Source organism: Centruroides sculpturatus, unplaced genomic scaffold, assembly GCF_000671375.1.
Source record: "Centruroides sculpturatus isolate CEXI.00-Female unplaced genomic scaffold, Cexi_2.0 scaffold1158, whole genome shotgun sequence".
NCBI classification, from domain to species: domain Eukaryota; kingdom Metazoa; phylum Arthropoda; class Arachnida; order Scorpiones; family Buthidae; genus Centruroides; species Centruroides sculpturatus.
In genome coordinates, this window is record NW_019385302.1 from 53858 (window position 1) to 72249 (window position 18392).

General features: G+C 27.1%; 1 protein-coding gene across 1 annotated transcript in view; it reads left to right on the forward strand.

Annotated features, from left to right (window-relative positions):
• The first annotated feature begins 1691 nt into the window (after nucleotides 1-1691).
• LOC111637377 (STAM-binding protein-like) overlaps nucleotides 1692-18392 on the forward strand; it is a 69352-nt gene continuing 52651 nt past the window's right edge. The window contains exons 1-2 of the mRNA XM_023382852.1: nucleotides 1692-1886; nucleotides 11598-11823. Of these exons, the coding sequence (XP_023238620.1) occupies nucleotides 1726-1886; nucleotides 11598-11823 (387 nt within the window). The 5' untranslated portion in view covers nucleotides 1692-1725. The remainder of the gene's footprint in view (nucleotides 1887-11597; nucleotides 11824-18392) is intronic.

Genomic DNA, 18392 nt, shown 5'->3' on the forward strand with positions numbered 1-18392 from the left:
TTACATGAAAGAAAATGATAATGTTGAAGAAAGATTTGTGGGCTTTACTGTTGTGAGTGAGAATAGAGACAAATTCGTTATTTACTCACATTAAGAGTTAGACAAATTTCAATGCACTAAAAAATTAGTGGCACAAACATATGACAGTGCTGCCATAATGACTGAGCAACAGAAAGGTGTCCAAGCCAAAATTAAAGAAATATGAAAACATGCTATTTTCGTACACTGTTATGCTCAATCTGTTGGATATATAAAAGAACATAAAATATGTTTTCAAACTATGACATGATTTTCTTCATTTTTTTATTCTAAATCTTCTAAAAGATCTCATGCCTTGGACCTACAAGTCAAAAAACGTTTTCCTTCATTCATTAGATGGAATTACAATAGCAGGATTGTGAACTGCGCTATGGAGTATAAACAACAATTAAAACTTTTGTTGTTGAATATGGTTGAAAATCCAGAACAATGGGATTCTGATACTACAATTGCTGCAAGAGGATTGTACCATTGTTTAATAGATTTTGATTTCCACTTTTTATTATTAGTTTTTTATCAAATATTTGCACAGTCAGATATTGTATTACTAGAATAAATGACTTTTTATTGACTTTTCATGACAGAAAAGAAATGATTGAAATGATTTTGATTTGATTTGGGATGCTTAGGAAAAAGATGAAAATTTTTCAGAAATTCAGTCAAAAGAACAAATGAGACATACTGATATTGGGTCTAAAAATAAGTTATATAAATGTCTGTTTTATGAAATAATGGATATATTGATATAAAATTGTATTGACAGATTTTCAGACATAAAATCTTTAGAATTTTTATCACTTTAAGATGTTAATAATTTTAAATATTTTGAAAAACAATTTTCTGAAGCTAGTTTTAATTCTTTATGTAAATTTTGCAGAAAATTTTTTCATTTATCTAAATTATGTAGGGAATTGCAATATTTATATTCATGTATTGGCAAGTCACTCTTAGATATACAAAATATTACAGTTAATTACTATTTGAACAAAGATGTACTGAAAGAATTATATGATTTAATATCATTAATTTTTGCGGTACCATCTATGTTTGCATCAGTTGAGCGCAGTTTTTCAACCAAGAAGCAAATTCATACATTCACTAGGATCAGAGGAAAGATTATCATCACTAGCATTGCTTTCAATAGAAAAAGAGCTTTTAAATATTTATAATTTATTTTGTATACTAGTACTTTCTATATATTAACAGGACTTATTATACTGGAAAATTATGGATGCAGATATCTAGTCTTACAGTTAAAAAATAATGTTCTTTATTTAGTTCACCTGAACACATACACTTCAAACATGTGTTTCGGACTTGTTCGTCCCTTCTCAGCAGGCCTTTAAATGACACTTTCTATAATTAACAATAATCAACAATAAAAACATTTTTCGGTACAATTATCACTAAAATTAAACAAAGAAACCTTTAATAGATGTTAAAAATTACATATATTACAATCTAGAAAAATATTTAAAGGATAAATTAAATTTATTAGAAGTTTCTCAATATAGTATAAAAAATGTAGATGACTTATTAAAAAAATTAAAAAATATTATAATTAATGAAAATATGAAGTTGATGTCACTGGATGTTGTAAATATGTATCCTAGCATAACAATATAAGATATAGAAAATTCTTTATGAAAAATAAATACATCAGATTGGATAATTAAATTATGCCTAATGGTAATGAAAAATAATTATTTTCAGTACGATAAGAAATTCTACACCCAAACAGAAGGAATACCTATGGGTACATGTATAGGTCCTAAATTGGCAGAGATAACAATTATACAAATCGATGAAAAGATAAAAAATATAGAAGGTATTGAATTTTACAACAGGTATGTGGATGATTGCATATTAATTTTTGATAAAACGAAAACAAATGAAGATATAATTATAAATAAGACCAATAAATTAAAAGAGAATATGAAATTTAAATTGGAAAAAGAACAAAAGAATAGTATAAATTATTTAGAAATAACTATAGAAAGAAAAAATAATAGTTTAATTTATAAAAAATATGTTAAACCAATACAAATACCCAAAATAATTAACTATAAATCTGTGATTCCAGTCAGTATGAAATACAATATATTTAAAATGTATATGACTAAAATAAGGAAAAGAACAAGTGAAATAAAAATACAAAAACAAGAAGAAGAAGTAATTAAAATGTTTATTCTAAACAATTATCCAAAATATATAATAAAAAAATGGTTAGAGAGACTAGACAATGACAAACAACTACAATCAATAGATAGAGAAAAAATTTATTAAATTAAGATATGTTCCAAAAATATTTGAAAGAATTAAAAATGTAATTAAAAATAGAATCAACTTAATACCGGAAAAAATAAATTCAACTAAAAAACAATTATGTTACGGAAAAGAAGAAAACTATGATATAAAAGAGGAGAAAGGAATAGTATATTCATTTGATTGTAATTGCAACCCTAAGAAAACATATATAGGAGAAACTAAAAGAAAATTAAAAATCAGATTAAGTGAACATATAAGAGCAATCAAAGGAAAATATGCAAATTCGGCAGTATCGGAACATTGTAATTTGGAAGGTTGTGCAATAGATTTAAATACGGTAAAAATTAGAAAAAAGGAAAAAAATAATTATAAAAGACAACTGTATGAGCATTTAAATATAATTAGACAAACTGACAAAATGAATAACAACAATGGTAGAGAGATTCACCAATCATGGTTAAGCATTATAAAAAGGAGGGATGAGAAAGTATGAAAGAGGAAATAGGAATGTATTGAAAATAAAATTAAGTAGTTACAGACAAATCGAAAAGAAGTAAGTGTAATTGAAATAATATTTTAGATAATAATTAAATTTTATTGTTTTAAAATGATTTTAATTTTAAAAAATTAGGAATGTGTAAAATCATATGGTTGTTGTGGATCAGAAGTTTAAGAGGAAATATAGTGAAGTTTGGAAAAACAGAAGTTGTAAGAGTTTTAAATATTCATTGTCGGGAAATGTTTATGTTCTTTGTTTAATTTTAGTTATAATTGTACCGAAAAATGTTTTTATGGTTGATTATTGTTAATTATAGAAAGTGTCGTTTAAAGGCCTACTGAGGAGGGACGAACAAGTCCGAAACACATGTTTGTAGTGTATGTGTTCAGGTGAACTAAATAAAGAACATTATTTTTTAACTGTAAGACTAGATATCTGCATCCATAATTTTCCAGTATAATAAGTCCTGTTAATATATAGAAAGTACTAGTATACAAAATAAATTATAAATAGTTAAAAAGGACAAAAAGGTATAATAATTAAGCTTTTAAATACTTTGATGGAATCAATGACAAGTGATTTTTATGATAAAGTAATTAATGACTTTGCAGGAAAAAATTGCAGAATAGAATTAGTTTAAAAAAAATAATAAAAACAAGTTCTTATATCTTTGTTTCATGTCAATGTATTTATTTTAGAATTAAAACAAGTAAAACAGCAAAACTGTATTTGGGACAAGACTATGTCTTGAAGACTATTGTTCTATGTCAAAGTGATTACTAAGTGGAATCACTTTGACTCTCAAGGCAGGTCTTGTTCTCATTCTCCAATCATTGTTATTATCGCTGCTTTTGGGCACAATCATTCAAACTTCGCTGGCCACGACCACAAGGTCGTCCACAATGCATTTTCGATGAAATTAACCTATCCAATTTCGAAATTTCTCTCCGTTGCATGTCAGCCCAGGTTGAATTTTTGTTCATGCGTAACGAAAATTTCTCGTTTTTGAAAAAAATAATCGTGGCTATTGTATCGTCCGAAATTTTATTTTTTTATTTTGCACAAACAATATACAGTTTAACCCGATTATAACATCATCGGATGTAATGACAACCCTAATATAACGTCAAATTTTTATCAGTCCCACAATTTTACTATACTAGATAAAAAAAACCCACTTGTAATGACATAAAACCGTTTTAACGTCATATTTGAAGCACTCCCAAGTTTACAAAATTAGATTACAAATTTTATTTAGCATAGAAGAAACTATGTGTTCAGTTCTAAGGCAAGTTCACTTAGAATGACTGTGGGTGGTACTCTCCCCGACCTGATTTTGGTGCGGTGAGGTGCCTGTTTTTGCCTGTTTGTAGAAGAGGGTCGCCATTTTGTATTTTATTTTGACTTGGTTCTCGGTCCCCTGACTACTTACAAGTCTGGATTTTTTTATGCGCAAATGATTTAGGCACCTAATACTCTATGCCAAATATCAACTCTCAACATGTACTCCTTCATACCTCTATGCTGGTAACATAAAACGGCAGTACGATTTTATAAACAAGACAAAGTCTTGTCAATAAATAAACTGTTTATTTTTGTCATTTTCAGTATTTATTTAAAATTTTTATGGAAACACGGCTTCCCTATCATCAAATGTCATTGCATGCCACTGATACATACATATCCTCATGCATATAATCCAAAAAGGGTGAGCAGCAGGCAAAAACACTACAATATTACAAACGATACATTCTGTAACTTTCTCCATACCTTCCTGTCCAGTCACACCTCCTTTGCTTCAGACATAGTTAGGTCTCTTCTAGCATACTTCCTGACATTCTCTGACTCAGCACCTTACATTCTTTCAGATACTCATCCACTTATTTCAGTCAAGACTTTTTTATCCTTCTGCACTTCCCATCCACTTTTCCCATGTATATTTTCTTCAGCAGTTCTTTCATTCTGTCAACCTTCTTAGGCTGATTTCCCCATCTTTTCAACCACCTCACTCTAGCACTTGTTCATTTCTCACATAGTCCCTCCTTGTTATGTAACAAACTCCTGTCAAATATATCATCTGATATGCAGTGATATGACTCATGTGACTCTCCTGCCATATCTGTTTCACTACCATACAAGAGCACAAGAACCACAACACTCCCATATACAGCCATTTGTACCTCTTTGGATATCCTTTTATTCCTTGCAAACCTATTCATTGCACCCACCACTTGAGTTCCAGCATTCATTGATGAAATAAATCAAGAATGAAAGATAAATCATTGGGCTATAATTTGGAATAAATAATTATAAATTACAGAAGAATTTGGCACTAGAGGGAGGCATTAGGTGCCACCTCATATTAAAATTAATAATTATAATATTCCAAATTATAGTCTGATGATTTATGGCAGTTGTTGGTGTGTTGGTGCTTTGCACAGGGTTAGTAGGATTGTTTATATCAGTGTTTCTTAACAGGGGGCCGCAGCCCCCTAGATGTCCGTAAGAAGTTTGTTGGGCCGCCAAATTATGCAAAATTTCTTCAGAATATAATAAAAAGAAAATTGATGTATAACCGAATATCGTATTGAAAAGTGAAATAAGAAAGATTAACTTTTCGTATTTAGTTTTTTTTTTATTTATTTCTTATTTTTTCCTACATACAACTTTGTTAGTACAGAAGAAATAAATGCAAATATGCTACTGACACCACACTATTTACTTCTTTTATTTCAAAGTAATTCTAAGAAACTATTAAAACTATTAATGCTTGGAATTTTGCATACAAATTCGTGCAGAAAATCCTCCGCTGTTTTCAGCAGCAATGCAAAATTTGCTGCCTGTCGCAAGTACGTATTTTCAAATATTTTTCGTTTTTTCTATGAATTTTTAAATGTTTCTTATTTTTTGTTAAAAATTAATGAGCTTTTATGCTTAATTGTGGAGTTTGAATGTTATTTAAACAGATAATAAAATAATAAAGTTATGTTTTACATTTATTATATAAAAAAATAAAGCAATAATAAAAAAATCAATTTATTATAGATAATTTAACAAATATAAATTATTATTAAAAAAGGGGGTCACAAAAAAAATATGAAATATTTGGTGGGTCGCGAGTATAAAAAGGTTAAGAACCACTGGTTTATATGAATTAAAGATACAAATAATATCAATAAAATTGTACTTTTTCTTAATTATGAAATAAAAGCATCTTAGAATGGCTACTCCTAATATAGTGCTTCATTTTAAATTATTATAAATCTTGTTAAGTTACACTGGATGTTTAAACATAAAATATTCAAATTCCAGCAATTTGCTTAGTTAGTTATTAAACGAATTGCTAAAAGATAAGCTGAATATTTTATTTTAATTATAATAAAATAGGCTTATTTAATTTTAAAACTAAATTTAAAAAAATTTTTAAATTAGTTCAAATGTTAAAAATATACATTAAATTTGATTCTGGGAAATGATATATATTCTGTATAATTTAAAAACAGCTGTTGTTCAGATGAAACAATAACTATTTTAATTTAAAAGTTAGTCATCATCATAAGAAATTTCCTATTAAATTTATGTTTTAGATATTAAAAAACTTTTTATCCTAAGTGTTTTCAGATTTTCTATTATAATTTATAATGTAAGTAGTAATTAATTTTAACTTAAAATGTATCTTAAGAAATAAGCTATAACAAATTTTAAAATATTATTAATTACTGCAAAAACTGGATGCACTACTATAATTAACTCAAAACACACCTTAATCTAGTAACAAAAAACAAATTTAATAAGTGAACTAACATTTTCAGTTCTATTTAAAGATCATCATCAAGTTCTTATGGTAGAATAGAAAACAACTTTAATTATTTATAATTTTCACTTATTCTACAATGTCATTGACAGAGATATTGAACTAAATGGCATTGCATTCATAGCAAAACAACATGGGTATCCTTTATACTCATGTCCACAAATATCAATTTGGTTACCTATTTTGGTTACAAAGGATGAACCCAAAACTATCAAAGTTGTCAGATATAATAAACATCTTTCAAAGATTTACAAACAAATGATCAGAACAGACCGACTTAGCATCTCCTACAGGAGAGAAACCCAACTGTATTCTTATCATTGTGAAATGCTAAAGACCCTATTAACAGGTAAAATTCATCTGGGGTGTATGCTAACCCCATTCTGGAATAGATTCAACAAGAAATGAGTCTACATCAGAGCAACAGCTCAGTCTCTTAACATGCATATCAAAGAGTGCCGTTATTCTATCCAAAAGGACCCACTAACCACAGCATTAGGGACATTTGCAACCAAAAATGATGTAAAAGATACAAACATCATTATTGATGTTTGCATTTTCCACCAATGAAATAATTATTCCATTTTGTTTAAAGTGGTGATTGAATTTTTTTTAATATATGTTTGACTGCTATTTAACCTGATGATGATGATGACTTAAAAATCATCAAAAGCATTTGCAGTTAATAATACAAATGTTTGATTTTTTGTATTTTTAAAGTTGTTTTCTGTTCTATTATAAGAATCTGATGGTGATTTTTAAATAAGATTGAAAATGTTAGTTCAGTTATTAGATTTGTGATTTGTTACTGGATTGAGATGTATTTTGAGTTAATTAAAATATTATATTTAATGCTAATATTCAAAGCATTTTAACATTTTGTTGCTCTTTATTCCTGTTAAGTTTGATTTACCTTTGTTGAAAATGAATCAGAGATCTGAAAATATTTAGGATGATAAACTTTATTTAATCTCTCTGCAAAGGAAAGATTTATGAAATAAAATAATTTTAACAAGTTAACTGTAAATTTTGTTTATTGGTATTAGAAATATTTACATTCTATTTACATTCATATTTACAATATTTACCTATTCTCAAAATGTTTTGAATGTTATATAATGTTGTTTATTTGTTATTTAATTGGCATTCTTCTTTCTTTCTTTGGTGTATCAGTTCTTGAACTAATCTTTCAGCACAAGATTCCAAGTGCTTTTATCAGTGCAGTTTTGTTTTACTGTATGGTATGTACAGCACATACAAAATCCAATAATCCTACAATCTACTGTAATCTGACACACACTGGTTCAATATATGTCAGATTAGAGACTCTACTTATGACAGTAGAAATTTTGAGAATCCAAGTAAAGAAATATAAAGAATTGAGAAAACATATAATTAAGAATTTAATGGATGTAATAGTAATGTTTTATAAAATTGATAGACACAAACAAGAACTCATTACATTATTATATAAAATATTTAAATGAAATACAGTGATACCTCAGAATTCAAATGCCCCAGAGGTAGAACAACATGGAATCCAAACATTTCTTACAAAGAACTTTTGCCCCAAAAGTCAAACTTTTCTTGGAACTAAAACATGAACAAAGATGCCCATACTTTATAGTGTATGATATCTATGTTTATGCATGATGCAGCAGTGTTACCAGTTTGGGTTAATTTTTATTTTGTACTACTTGCTACTTTTTGGCTAAAAACAATGAAAAATTATTCTAAATGCATGCTGATATGAGTTTGGGACATGTATTGAATGAGCCCAGCTGCACTCAGTTCTATCTCTTACTCTCATTCCAAAAGCATCCTTACATAACTTATTTTTTTCACTCTGTGCATTCTGCTTTTTTTAACATCACCACTGTGCATTCTGCTTGGTGCCTAAGAAGTGTTGAGGCTACAAAGCCTCAGAGAAAGTTTGAAAGAGTGATGATTGATGTAAAAAAGGAACTAGCCTAATTGCTAAGCATGAGAGCAGTGTGCGTATGTCTGATCTCATGATCATATTTGGAATGCTGAAGTTGACTGTGTGTACAGTTCTGAAGCAATAAGAATCAATAAAGTGGCAGATGTGGTGAAAGGAGTTACAACTTTAATCTCTGGGAGATCACAGGCTACAAAGCAGATGAGATTCAAATACAACTCTCTTTCCTGTGGAGGCTCTTTCATCTTTTTCATTTATTTGACTAAAATTTTTCAGAAATCCTCCACTTGATGAACACTACCTGTAATTCTTGTTGGTAGACACCTTTTGTTTTGATGGATCCTTGAACTGTCGTTGATTGTTTAGAGAGAGTTATCTGAAAAATGACTCAACTTTCCAGGGAAGTTTACTCTCACCTATATATTTGATAAAATTAGTTTTTTTCAACATGATTATAGTAATAGTTTGATTACTAACATATTTATATTTTTGCAATTCCATAGTTCTATCTAGCATGACAGAACTTTTTCTAAACAGCTTTTTTTTTTTCATTTAACTCTGAAGTGCACTAAAAAATTTTTTCAAGTTAGATAATCAGAAATTCTTTGGTGTTGTGATGGTGCCAAACTTGCATAATTATCACTTGATAGAATTTTATATATATAATATAAAGTAAGTGTGATTTTATTTGTGAAATTCATTTTAAAAATAGCAGTGCTTATTTAAATGGTGTACACAGTATTGCAGTATTGTAATTATTGCAATAGTAAGTATTGCAGTATATATTGGTTATGGTGAAATACAGTGTGATGAAGAGAGTGGAAATTTATATGAAAATATTATAAAAATAAAATATTTATTTTTAAATGAGAAGTGAAAAATCTATAAATACAAAAGCATTTAATTTCAACATAGTTGAAATAAAAATGTTAAAACTACCTTAATGAGATATACAGGCTGTTCTTGACTTTCAGACAACTTGCCCTTTTGTGTATGATACTTTGATACCTTCAACTTGTTATTTTTTGTCTGTTAAATTTGCACTTTTATACATTATTTTTACATGCTTTTATACATACATTAATTATTGGGCTACTTTTGGGTTATGTTAATAATTAATTATTTAAAATGTGATATTGTGACAGTGGCAATGAACACCAGAGGACACTTTGCCTAACTTTACATCTTTTTGCTGAGGCAGTAGCCTTAAAAGGAAGCCTCTCCCAAACTTATGTGAATTGTCTTAAGGATCGCTGATGGTGTAGAAATGAAATGGTGGAAAGATTGACAGAAACAACGTTTTTTACCTTTGTAAAAATGTCGTAATTTATATTTATTAAATTAATTATTAATTAATTTGACTAGAAGTAGGCAGTTAAGCCATTATCTCATTAATTTTAATAATAAATTAATTTAATTTAGAAACTTTTAGGAGAAAAGAATTGGCTCAGAGTGGGACTCAAACCCACAACTCTTGCTTACTGTGCAGATGTGGAGTATGGTTATATGTCTAAATTAATAGTTCTTGAAGCAAAGATCACACTGAGGTCCTGCCAGCTTAACTGGTAGCACATCTGCATGGTAAGTGGGAGTTGCAGGTTTGAGTCTGCTCTGGGTCAATTCTTTTCTTCCAGAAATTTCTAAATTATTATTATTAAAATTAATATGAAATGATGGCTTAACCATCTAGCTTTAGTCAGATTAATTAATTAATTATTAACATAGCCCAAAAGTAGCCTGATAATTTTGGGAAGATCATTTGGCTGAAACAAAAATCATTTCTGAAAACTAATTTTTATTTCCTTTTTTTAGGTATTTTTTGATTTAATTATTTAAATTTTTACTTTTTTGTACTTTGTTAAATATTTGCTGTTAAAAGATTAAAACTACCCTGCATTAATACAGATTTTATAATTTTGTTTTTAGTTTGCTGGAAATTGAATCTTCTTTCTTAACATGCAACTCTATTGCTTGACTTTCATACAAATTTTTACTTTCCTGGCTCTATTATATACAAAACAGGAAAAATATGGCAATTGATCAAACAATGACTCTCCCACGATTTTTACATTTTTGGACTCAGGACCTTGAAACAAAGAGGAATGCAAAAAATTTGGGGGTTTGTTTTTGTATGTATGTTTGGATGTTGGTGTGAGTGACATGATTTTGTTCACCCTCTTTGAAGCTTAAAACTCTTGTTTTTTTTTCTGGGGAGGTTTGTGTATTACGAAAATTGATGCTATTAAATTTTGATGGATAAAGGTTGATGGAGTGGGGAGATAAAGGTGTGGGGAGATATGTGTGTGTCATATCTCAAGTAGAGTTGGATTTAATGACAATTTTACTTGTTACTAGCATTTACAACTTTTTTTTTAAAATAAAATGCATCTTTACTTTCAAAATTAAACTTTTTTACCATTTTATAATAATTAAAAATATAAAAAGTTTTTAAATAAAATTAAAATATTATAATAGATGGCACCACCAAAATTTTAAATGATGCTGGGAAAGTTAAGCAACTCATTGCTAGATTTTTAGCATTGCATTAATCCTAAAGTTGGGGATGCTTTATAAAAATACATTACACAAAAAATTATACAAAGTTTAATTATTTTTTATTTTTATATGAATTATTATAATATTACTTATCTTTATTTACTTTATGTTTTCAATTTTTTTATCATATTTATTATAAAATTTGGATACTTCTGTAATGTTTAATTGTCTTTGTTATGTTTCATTTTTAACTTAAATGATGTTTGTCAAGAAAATATATTTTTCTTACTTTTCAGAATGTTACCTTTTAAAATCTTTATAAATAAATATATATTTATATAAATAAATGAAAATTAATGTACTTTATGTACTAAATGTCAGAAAATAAATATTGTTTAAGAAAAAGAAAAATTTAAGTTTTAAATTTTTATTGTAACAAATTAGGTTTAAAAACCGGTAATGAAGTAAAAATATTTTTGTATTTGCTATATTGTATAAATATATTACTGTTAAAATATATGTATATATATATTTTTTTATAGTCTTTTGAAAATTAAGAAAATGCCTTCAGTTAGGGACCATAAAGACGCTGTAACGAATCCAGAAATTAGAGTACGATCTCTTACTGCCATAGGTAGTGCTGTAGAAGTTGATCCAAATATTCCTCCACGACGCTATTTTAGGTCAGGAACAGAAATGATTCGAATGGCAAAAGTGTACTTGGAAGAAGGAAATTTTGAAAATGCATATATTTTATATTCAAAAATTTGTAACACCATATATTTTGAATCAAATTTTTAATAGAAATAATATGTAATTAACGGTATTTCCATTAATTAATATATAACATCTGGACAAGTGTCTTACATTCTTGAATCTTAATATTCTCCAATTTGCACTATTGCTCTTGATTAATTATGTATTTGAGCATTGGTATAGCATCATCCATTGTATTTTATTGTATCAATACATTTTAAACTGAATGTTACTATTAAAAGACATTTAGTTATGAATAGATTTGATCATTATTAAGGATGCTACATGCTAACAACAACAAATCTGTCTTATTAATATTCTCTTAATTTTATGTTTATTAAAACTTACTTGTTTTTATAGAAATTATATCAGGTGATTAAATAAAAAGAGAACTTGTGAGAAGTAGTACAAGAAGTTTGGTGACATCATCAGTCAGTTGTACTTGTTACTACTACCCTGCTAAACATCATGACAAATGCTTAAATCTTGAAAATTTATTTACCGTACATTTCATAGATAATATTTGAGATTGTAAATAAATAAATAAAAAATTTATGGACAATCCTTAGTTTATAAAGTTAAAAGTTGATTTTGTTTGTAGCTTTAAAAACAGAACTAAGTTAATCCAATCTCTAGTTGAAATGCTCTTTGACTTAATTTTCAGTAAATTTTTTTTGTGTGTAATTTTATATTATGAAAATTTTCTGCTTTGTAGTGTAAGATATTTCCAAATATTGCAACTTATTATTTTAAATAATAAAAAGTTAACACCACATTGGATGTCAATGATGCATGACAAATTAGACATCATCAACTCACGTAACTAAACTCCTTATGCTACTTCTCATCAGCTTTTTTTTTCCACTTGATAATTCAGTAATACAGTAAAGTCCTGAAAACTCGGCACTCGATAACCCGGCAGTCTGGATAACTCGGCCACACCCTGGCAGGGAGAAAAAATCCCTAGTTAATTTTCATTATAGACAGCTTTATGCCTCATAAAGTATTTTTCTGAGATTTGTCTTATCAGGTAAGTTACTGTACACTGTATTCATTAATTTTCATTTTCATGTAGTAAAGGCTCTATGCCTTCATAAAGTATGTACTTTTCTTTTGTTTAAGGGTATTTGGGCAGTTTATTCTCTGTTGTATTCTCAAGCAAACAATACATACAAGTACTTGTATGTATTGTTTGCTTGAGAATACAACAGAGAATAAACTGCCCAAATACCCTTAAACAAAAGAAAAGTACATACTTTATGAAGGCATAGAGCCTTTACTACATGAAAATGAAAATTAATGAATACAGTGTACAGTAACTTACCTGATAAGACAGATCTCAGAAAAATACTTTATGAGGCATAAAGCTGTCTATAATGAAAATTAACTAGGGATTTTTTCTCCCTGCCAGGGTGTGGCCGAGTTATCCAGACTGCCGGGTTATCGAGTGCCGAGTTTTCAGGACTTTACTGTATTACTGAATTATCAAGTGGAAAAAAAAAGCTGATGAGAAGTAGCATAAGGAGTTTAGTTACGTGAGTTGATGATGTCTAATTTGTCATGCATCATTGACATCCAATGTGGTGTTAACTTTTTATTATTTAAAATAATAAGTTGCAATATTTGGAAATATCTTACACTACAAAGCAAAAAATTTTCATAATATAAAATTACACACAAAAAAAATTTACTGAAAATTAAGTCAAAGAGCATTTCAACTAGAGATTGGATTAACTTAGTTCTGTTTTTAAAGCTACAAACAAAATCAACTTTTAACTTTATAAACTAAGGATTGTCCATAAATTTTTTATTTATTTATTTACAATCTCAAATATTATCTATGAAATGTACGGTAAATAAATTTTCAAGATTTAAGCATTTGTCATGATGTTTAGCAGGGTAGTAGTAACAAGTACAACTGACTGATGATGTCACCAAACTTCTTGTACTACTTCTCACAAGTTCTCTTTTTATTTAATCACCTGATATAATTTCTATAAAAACAAGTAAGTTTTAATAAACATAAAATTAAGAGAATATTAATAAGACAGATTTGTTGTTGTTAGCATGTAGCATCCTTAATAATGATCAAATCTATTCATAACTAAATGTCTTTTAATAGTAACATTCAGTTTAAAATGTATTGATACAATAAAATACAATGGATGATGCTATATCAATGCTCAAATACATAATTAATCAAGAGCAATAGTGCAAATTGGAGAATATTAAGATTCAAGAATGTAAGACACTTGTCCAGATGTTATATATTAATTAATGGAAATACCGTTAATTACATATTATTTCTATTAAAAATTTGATTCAAAATATGTGGTGTTACAAATTTTTGAATATAAAATATATAAAATTTACTTGTAATATTAGTTAAAATACTAGTATTACTACAAGTATTATTGTCGTCATTTTCATGGCAATAATGATAGACTTTATGATGTTGATCATGTTATTTATACTTTCTAAATACAGTAGAGCGTCGATTTTCCAAATCAATTGGGGACTGGGGTTGTCCGGATAAGTAATATTTCGGATAACTGATTTACGTACGAAAAAATAGTTTAACGTATCCAATGTCGAAATTTTTCTCCGTTGCATGTCGCTTCGCGTTGAATTTTCGTCGATGTTAAGCCTAACAAAGACTATTGTATCGTTAAAAATTATTTTTTTATTTTGTACAAACAAAATAAATATATTGAAAAATATAAAAATAATAAAAAAATTATACTTCAGATGTTAATATATTATCAAAAACGTAAAACATTTGAGTAGCCCAAGACATAGCCAAAGATTGAAGNAACATTTATAAAAATCTACATATGTTACATTTATGAGTATTTGCATCAATGATTGCAGAATGTTATATTACTTATTTATTAAATAATAAAGTGCTTGAATCAATAATAGAATCTAGATCAGGGGTGTCCAACCTTTTCGTTTCTTTGTTTGGAAGAAGTCATGGAGCTTTGGTCACAAGTATATTATATGTACTTGTGGCCCAATCCTTAAATATGCAAGTATATTTAAGGATTAACATGTCCAGATTATAGTAATAAGTATTAAAACTTTATCATGAAAAAGGATATTTTAAAAAAGTACTTCTGTAGATACTTTCAATTTTTACTTAGAAATAGATAAATTCATTTATTATAAAAGAGACAAACAAAAATTTATTTGCAAAACACAAATATTTGTTTTATTTACATTTCTAATTAATTAAATTAATTAATTAATAAAAAACGATGAAACACCATTTAAAGTGCATTTGTATTCAACTAATATACAGGGTGTTTTTTTTAAATTGATGGTACTCAGAGACATCTGTAGAGCAATCTAACAGTTGGACTGTCGCCAAATTTGGGAGAGTGACTAAGTGACTATAACAGCGTCAAATCCACCCCTACTGTTGAATTTAGGTACTACTTTATTTTCTTCGCGGAATCTCTTTCCCATGTTGTCCTTAGTCACTCTTCCAAATTTGGCAACAGTCCAGCTGTTAGATTGCTCTACAGATGTCTCTGAGTACCATCAGTTTAAAAAAAACACCCTGTATTTATAAATAATATGTAGCTCAAAAAGTAGCCAATGTGCCAAATGATATTTTTTATGCCAAACTAAAAAGAGGTAACCAAATTTGGCATAAAATAGCCAAATCTTGCTGGAAGAAATTCTAGATAAAGCTTGGGACTCAAAGAATTATAGATCCAAATGCAGGGAAAGGAGAGAAAGCACAAAAGACAAAGAAATGAATAAGGTTGGAAAATTAAGGGTCAATATTTGCATAACAGAAGGTCTATATAACCTTTCTCACTACTTTTTATCTTTTGGCCTTTCTCTCCTTTCCTCGAATTTGGGTCTATAATCCTTTGAGTCACAACTCCAGCATTATTTAGTATTCTTTCCTCATTCACACATTTCCAAGTATTTGAAAATATTTCCTTTCCACTGAAAAATGTATAAATGTTTAGGGTTTTGTGAAACTTCTTTTTGGAGTTTATGCTGTTGAAATAAATAAAAAAATAATAATAACTTTGTCGGTGTTGTTAACACGTTTATTGGGCTGCATTGAACCTTGCCACGGGCCGCAGGTTGGACATCCCTGATCTAGATAAAAGAACTATAGAATAATGATTTGGAATAGGATTTGAATACACAAATTGAACATAATGGATAAGTTTAACAATTATGCCATCTGAAGACATTGAGTCAGATCTTTTCCAGATTGTGATCTGTAGATAGTGTTTGTATTTATATATACCAATAAGAATTAAATTTATTGAATTATTCAACTAATAATTAATTTAACTGAATTTTTTCCACACAATTTAAAGGAACTTTTTGAAATTTTGATATATTAGTTAAATAATCTAAAAACTTGGATGAATGAATAAGTATGAACTGAACTGCAGTGTGTAGAGTAACTAAATCATGAGGATTGAAAAAATGCTTTGCATTGTTGAATGAACCTATCTATGTGGAGATAGTATCCTTCACTATCTTTCTGAAATAAGCATATTGTGTTTATTGATCACAAATTATTTATGCTCGTATATCATACAAATATATCATTATATATTCCTTTATAATAAAAGATAATTATAGTAACTGTAGACAATTCTTAACATTAAATCTTATAATTCAAATCAAAATCTTGCTAGGAATTAAAAATCTAGAATATTTGAAATATATTTAAATGAAATTATATAATTTTTTTTTTAGTTTATCTTTCTTATAACAAAAATGTATTATTTATGAATTACATCTGAAAATTTAAATGATCTATTTTGCATTGTGTAAATGAAAACTTTAGCTACTCAATTTATATTTAATTACTTATAAGTGTTCAATTATATAGATTGTTTGTAGAAAAATTGCCTAAACATCCAGAATATCAAAATGTAGGAACTATTGATAAAGCAAACACAAAACAGGTCAGTGCTTTATTGTTTATATTTTATTTAGTAATTGTTATAAATAATAATTATTAAGCTTTCAGAAATAATATTTGAAGATGTTACCATCTATTGTAAATTCATTATATTTTAAAAATGGTTTTTAACTACTTTATTGAATATTTATACTTAAAGATTTTTTTATTTTTATTTTTGTTTTAATTATTATTAATAAGAGTTTTACCATCTATTATCTGAGTAATGTTACAGTATTATATATTTTATATATCATAAATAAATCCTTACAGAAAAAATGTTATATTATTCTGATATAAATAAAATATTGTTTTGAATTATGGATGAGTAAGTCACAAGAGTATTTATCTTACCTATGATGAATCGTCCATGACCGAAAACTTCATTCAAGATCTTTTATTAATACTTGCTTTTTCTTAGCTTTAATGATTTCATTCTTTCATTTTCTGATTGATTTATGAAATATACTGTAATATTGTCTTAAGACTTTTATTGAAACAATTATGATCTATTCTAATTGTATTTGTCCAGTGCAATATTCAGTATAAACAATAGAATATGTAAACTTTTTTCTTATTCTTATCAGACGTACTGAATTAGGTATTATATTTTTAATTCGTTTGGTGATTGAATTTGGTATTTTCTGTTATGTTTTCTGTTACAGATTTGTTTTCATCATCAAAAATTCATTATGTATATGTTTAAGAAATAGAATTTTGTGTTTAATAAAATATTTTAATAGAATTGTTTTTTTATAAAAATAATTTCTATTAGTAACAATTATATTATTCTACAGAAAAGTGAATTAGATTTTTTTTAATGCTTATTAACTTAAAATGAGATGGTGAAATGCAATTACAAAGTTTACAACATTACTTAAAGTTATATAGTGAGAATACATTTTCTTCTTTGTAAAACACGATGAAAATTTTAATTTTATATTTATGTTAATTGAAATTATTTTTGTCTTCATTTAAATACTTTTGTGATATGAACACTTAGTTTGTTTTTATTCACAATCTTTATCAAATAATTATGAAAACATTGAAAACAGCAAATTTGTAAGATATAAATTTGATTTAATATATATTTCTTAATCCTGACAAATATCTATTAATAAAAATAATAGAAGGAATAAATTATTTCTTTTCTGTTTTTTTTTTATAAATAAAAGTACATAGCAGAAATTAGAGTATTTCAAATTCAAAGATATATGTTTAAAATAATGTTTATACACAAAAATAATAACATTTTGAAGGATAAGTTTTTCAAATAAGATTTAAAGTTTTATTCTGTTGGTTTTATTGTGCACATTGTTGGAATATCAAAATGTAAAACAAGAGGAATTTTAAAAATTTTAAATTATAATATTGTAAAAAATATCAATTGCTAAGCAATTTATTTAACATCAAACATTCATATTATATTAAAATATTTTAAATTATTGTTGTTGAAATGAAGAGCATCTAGTTATAATTAATTTGTTTTCTTGAATGAGATAGTTGACGTTATTCAGTTTATTTGCACATTAAGTGAATGACCTTGATTTTAGCTTATTTATATAGTTGATTATTTGATCATGAATATTTTATAAATTTATTTATATTGGATTGATTACTGTAATTAATATAAACAGTT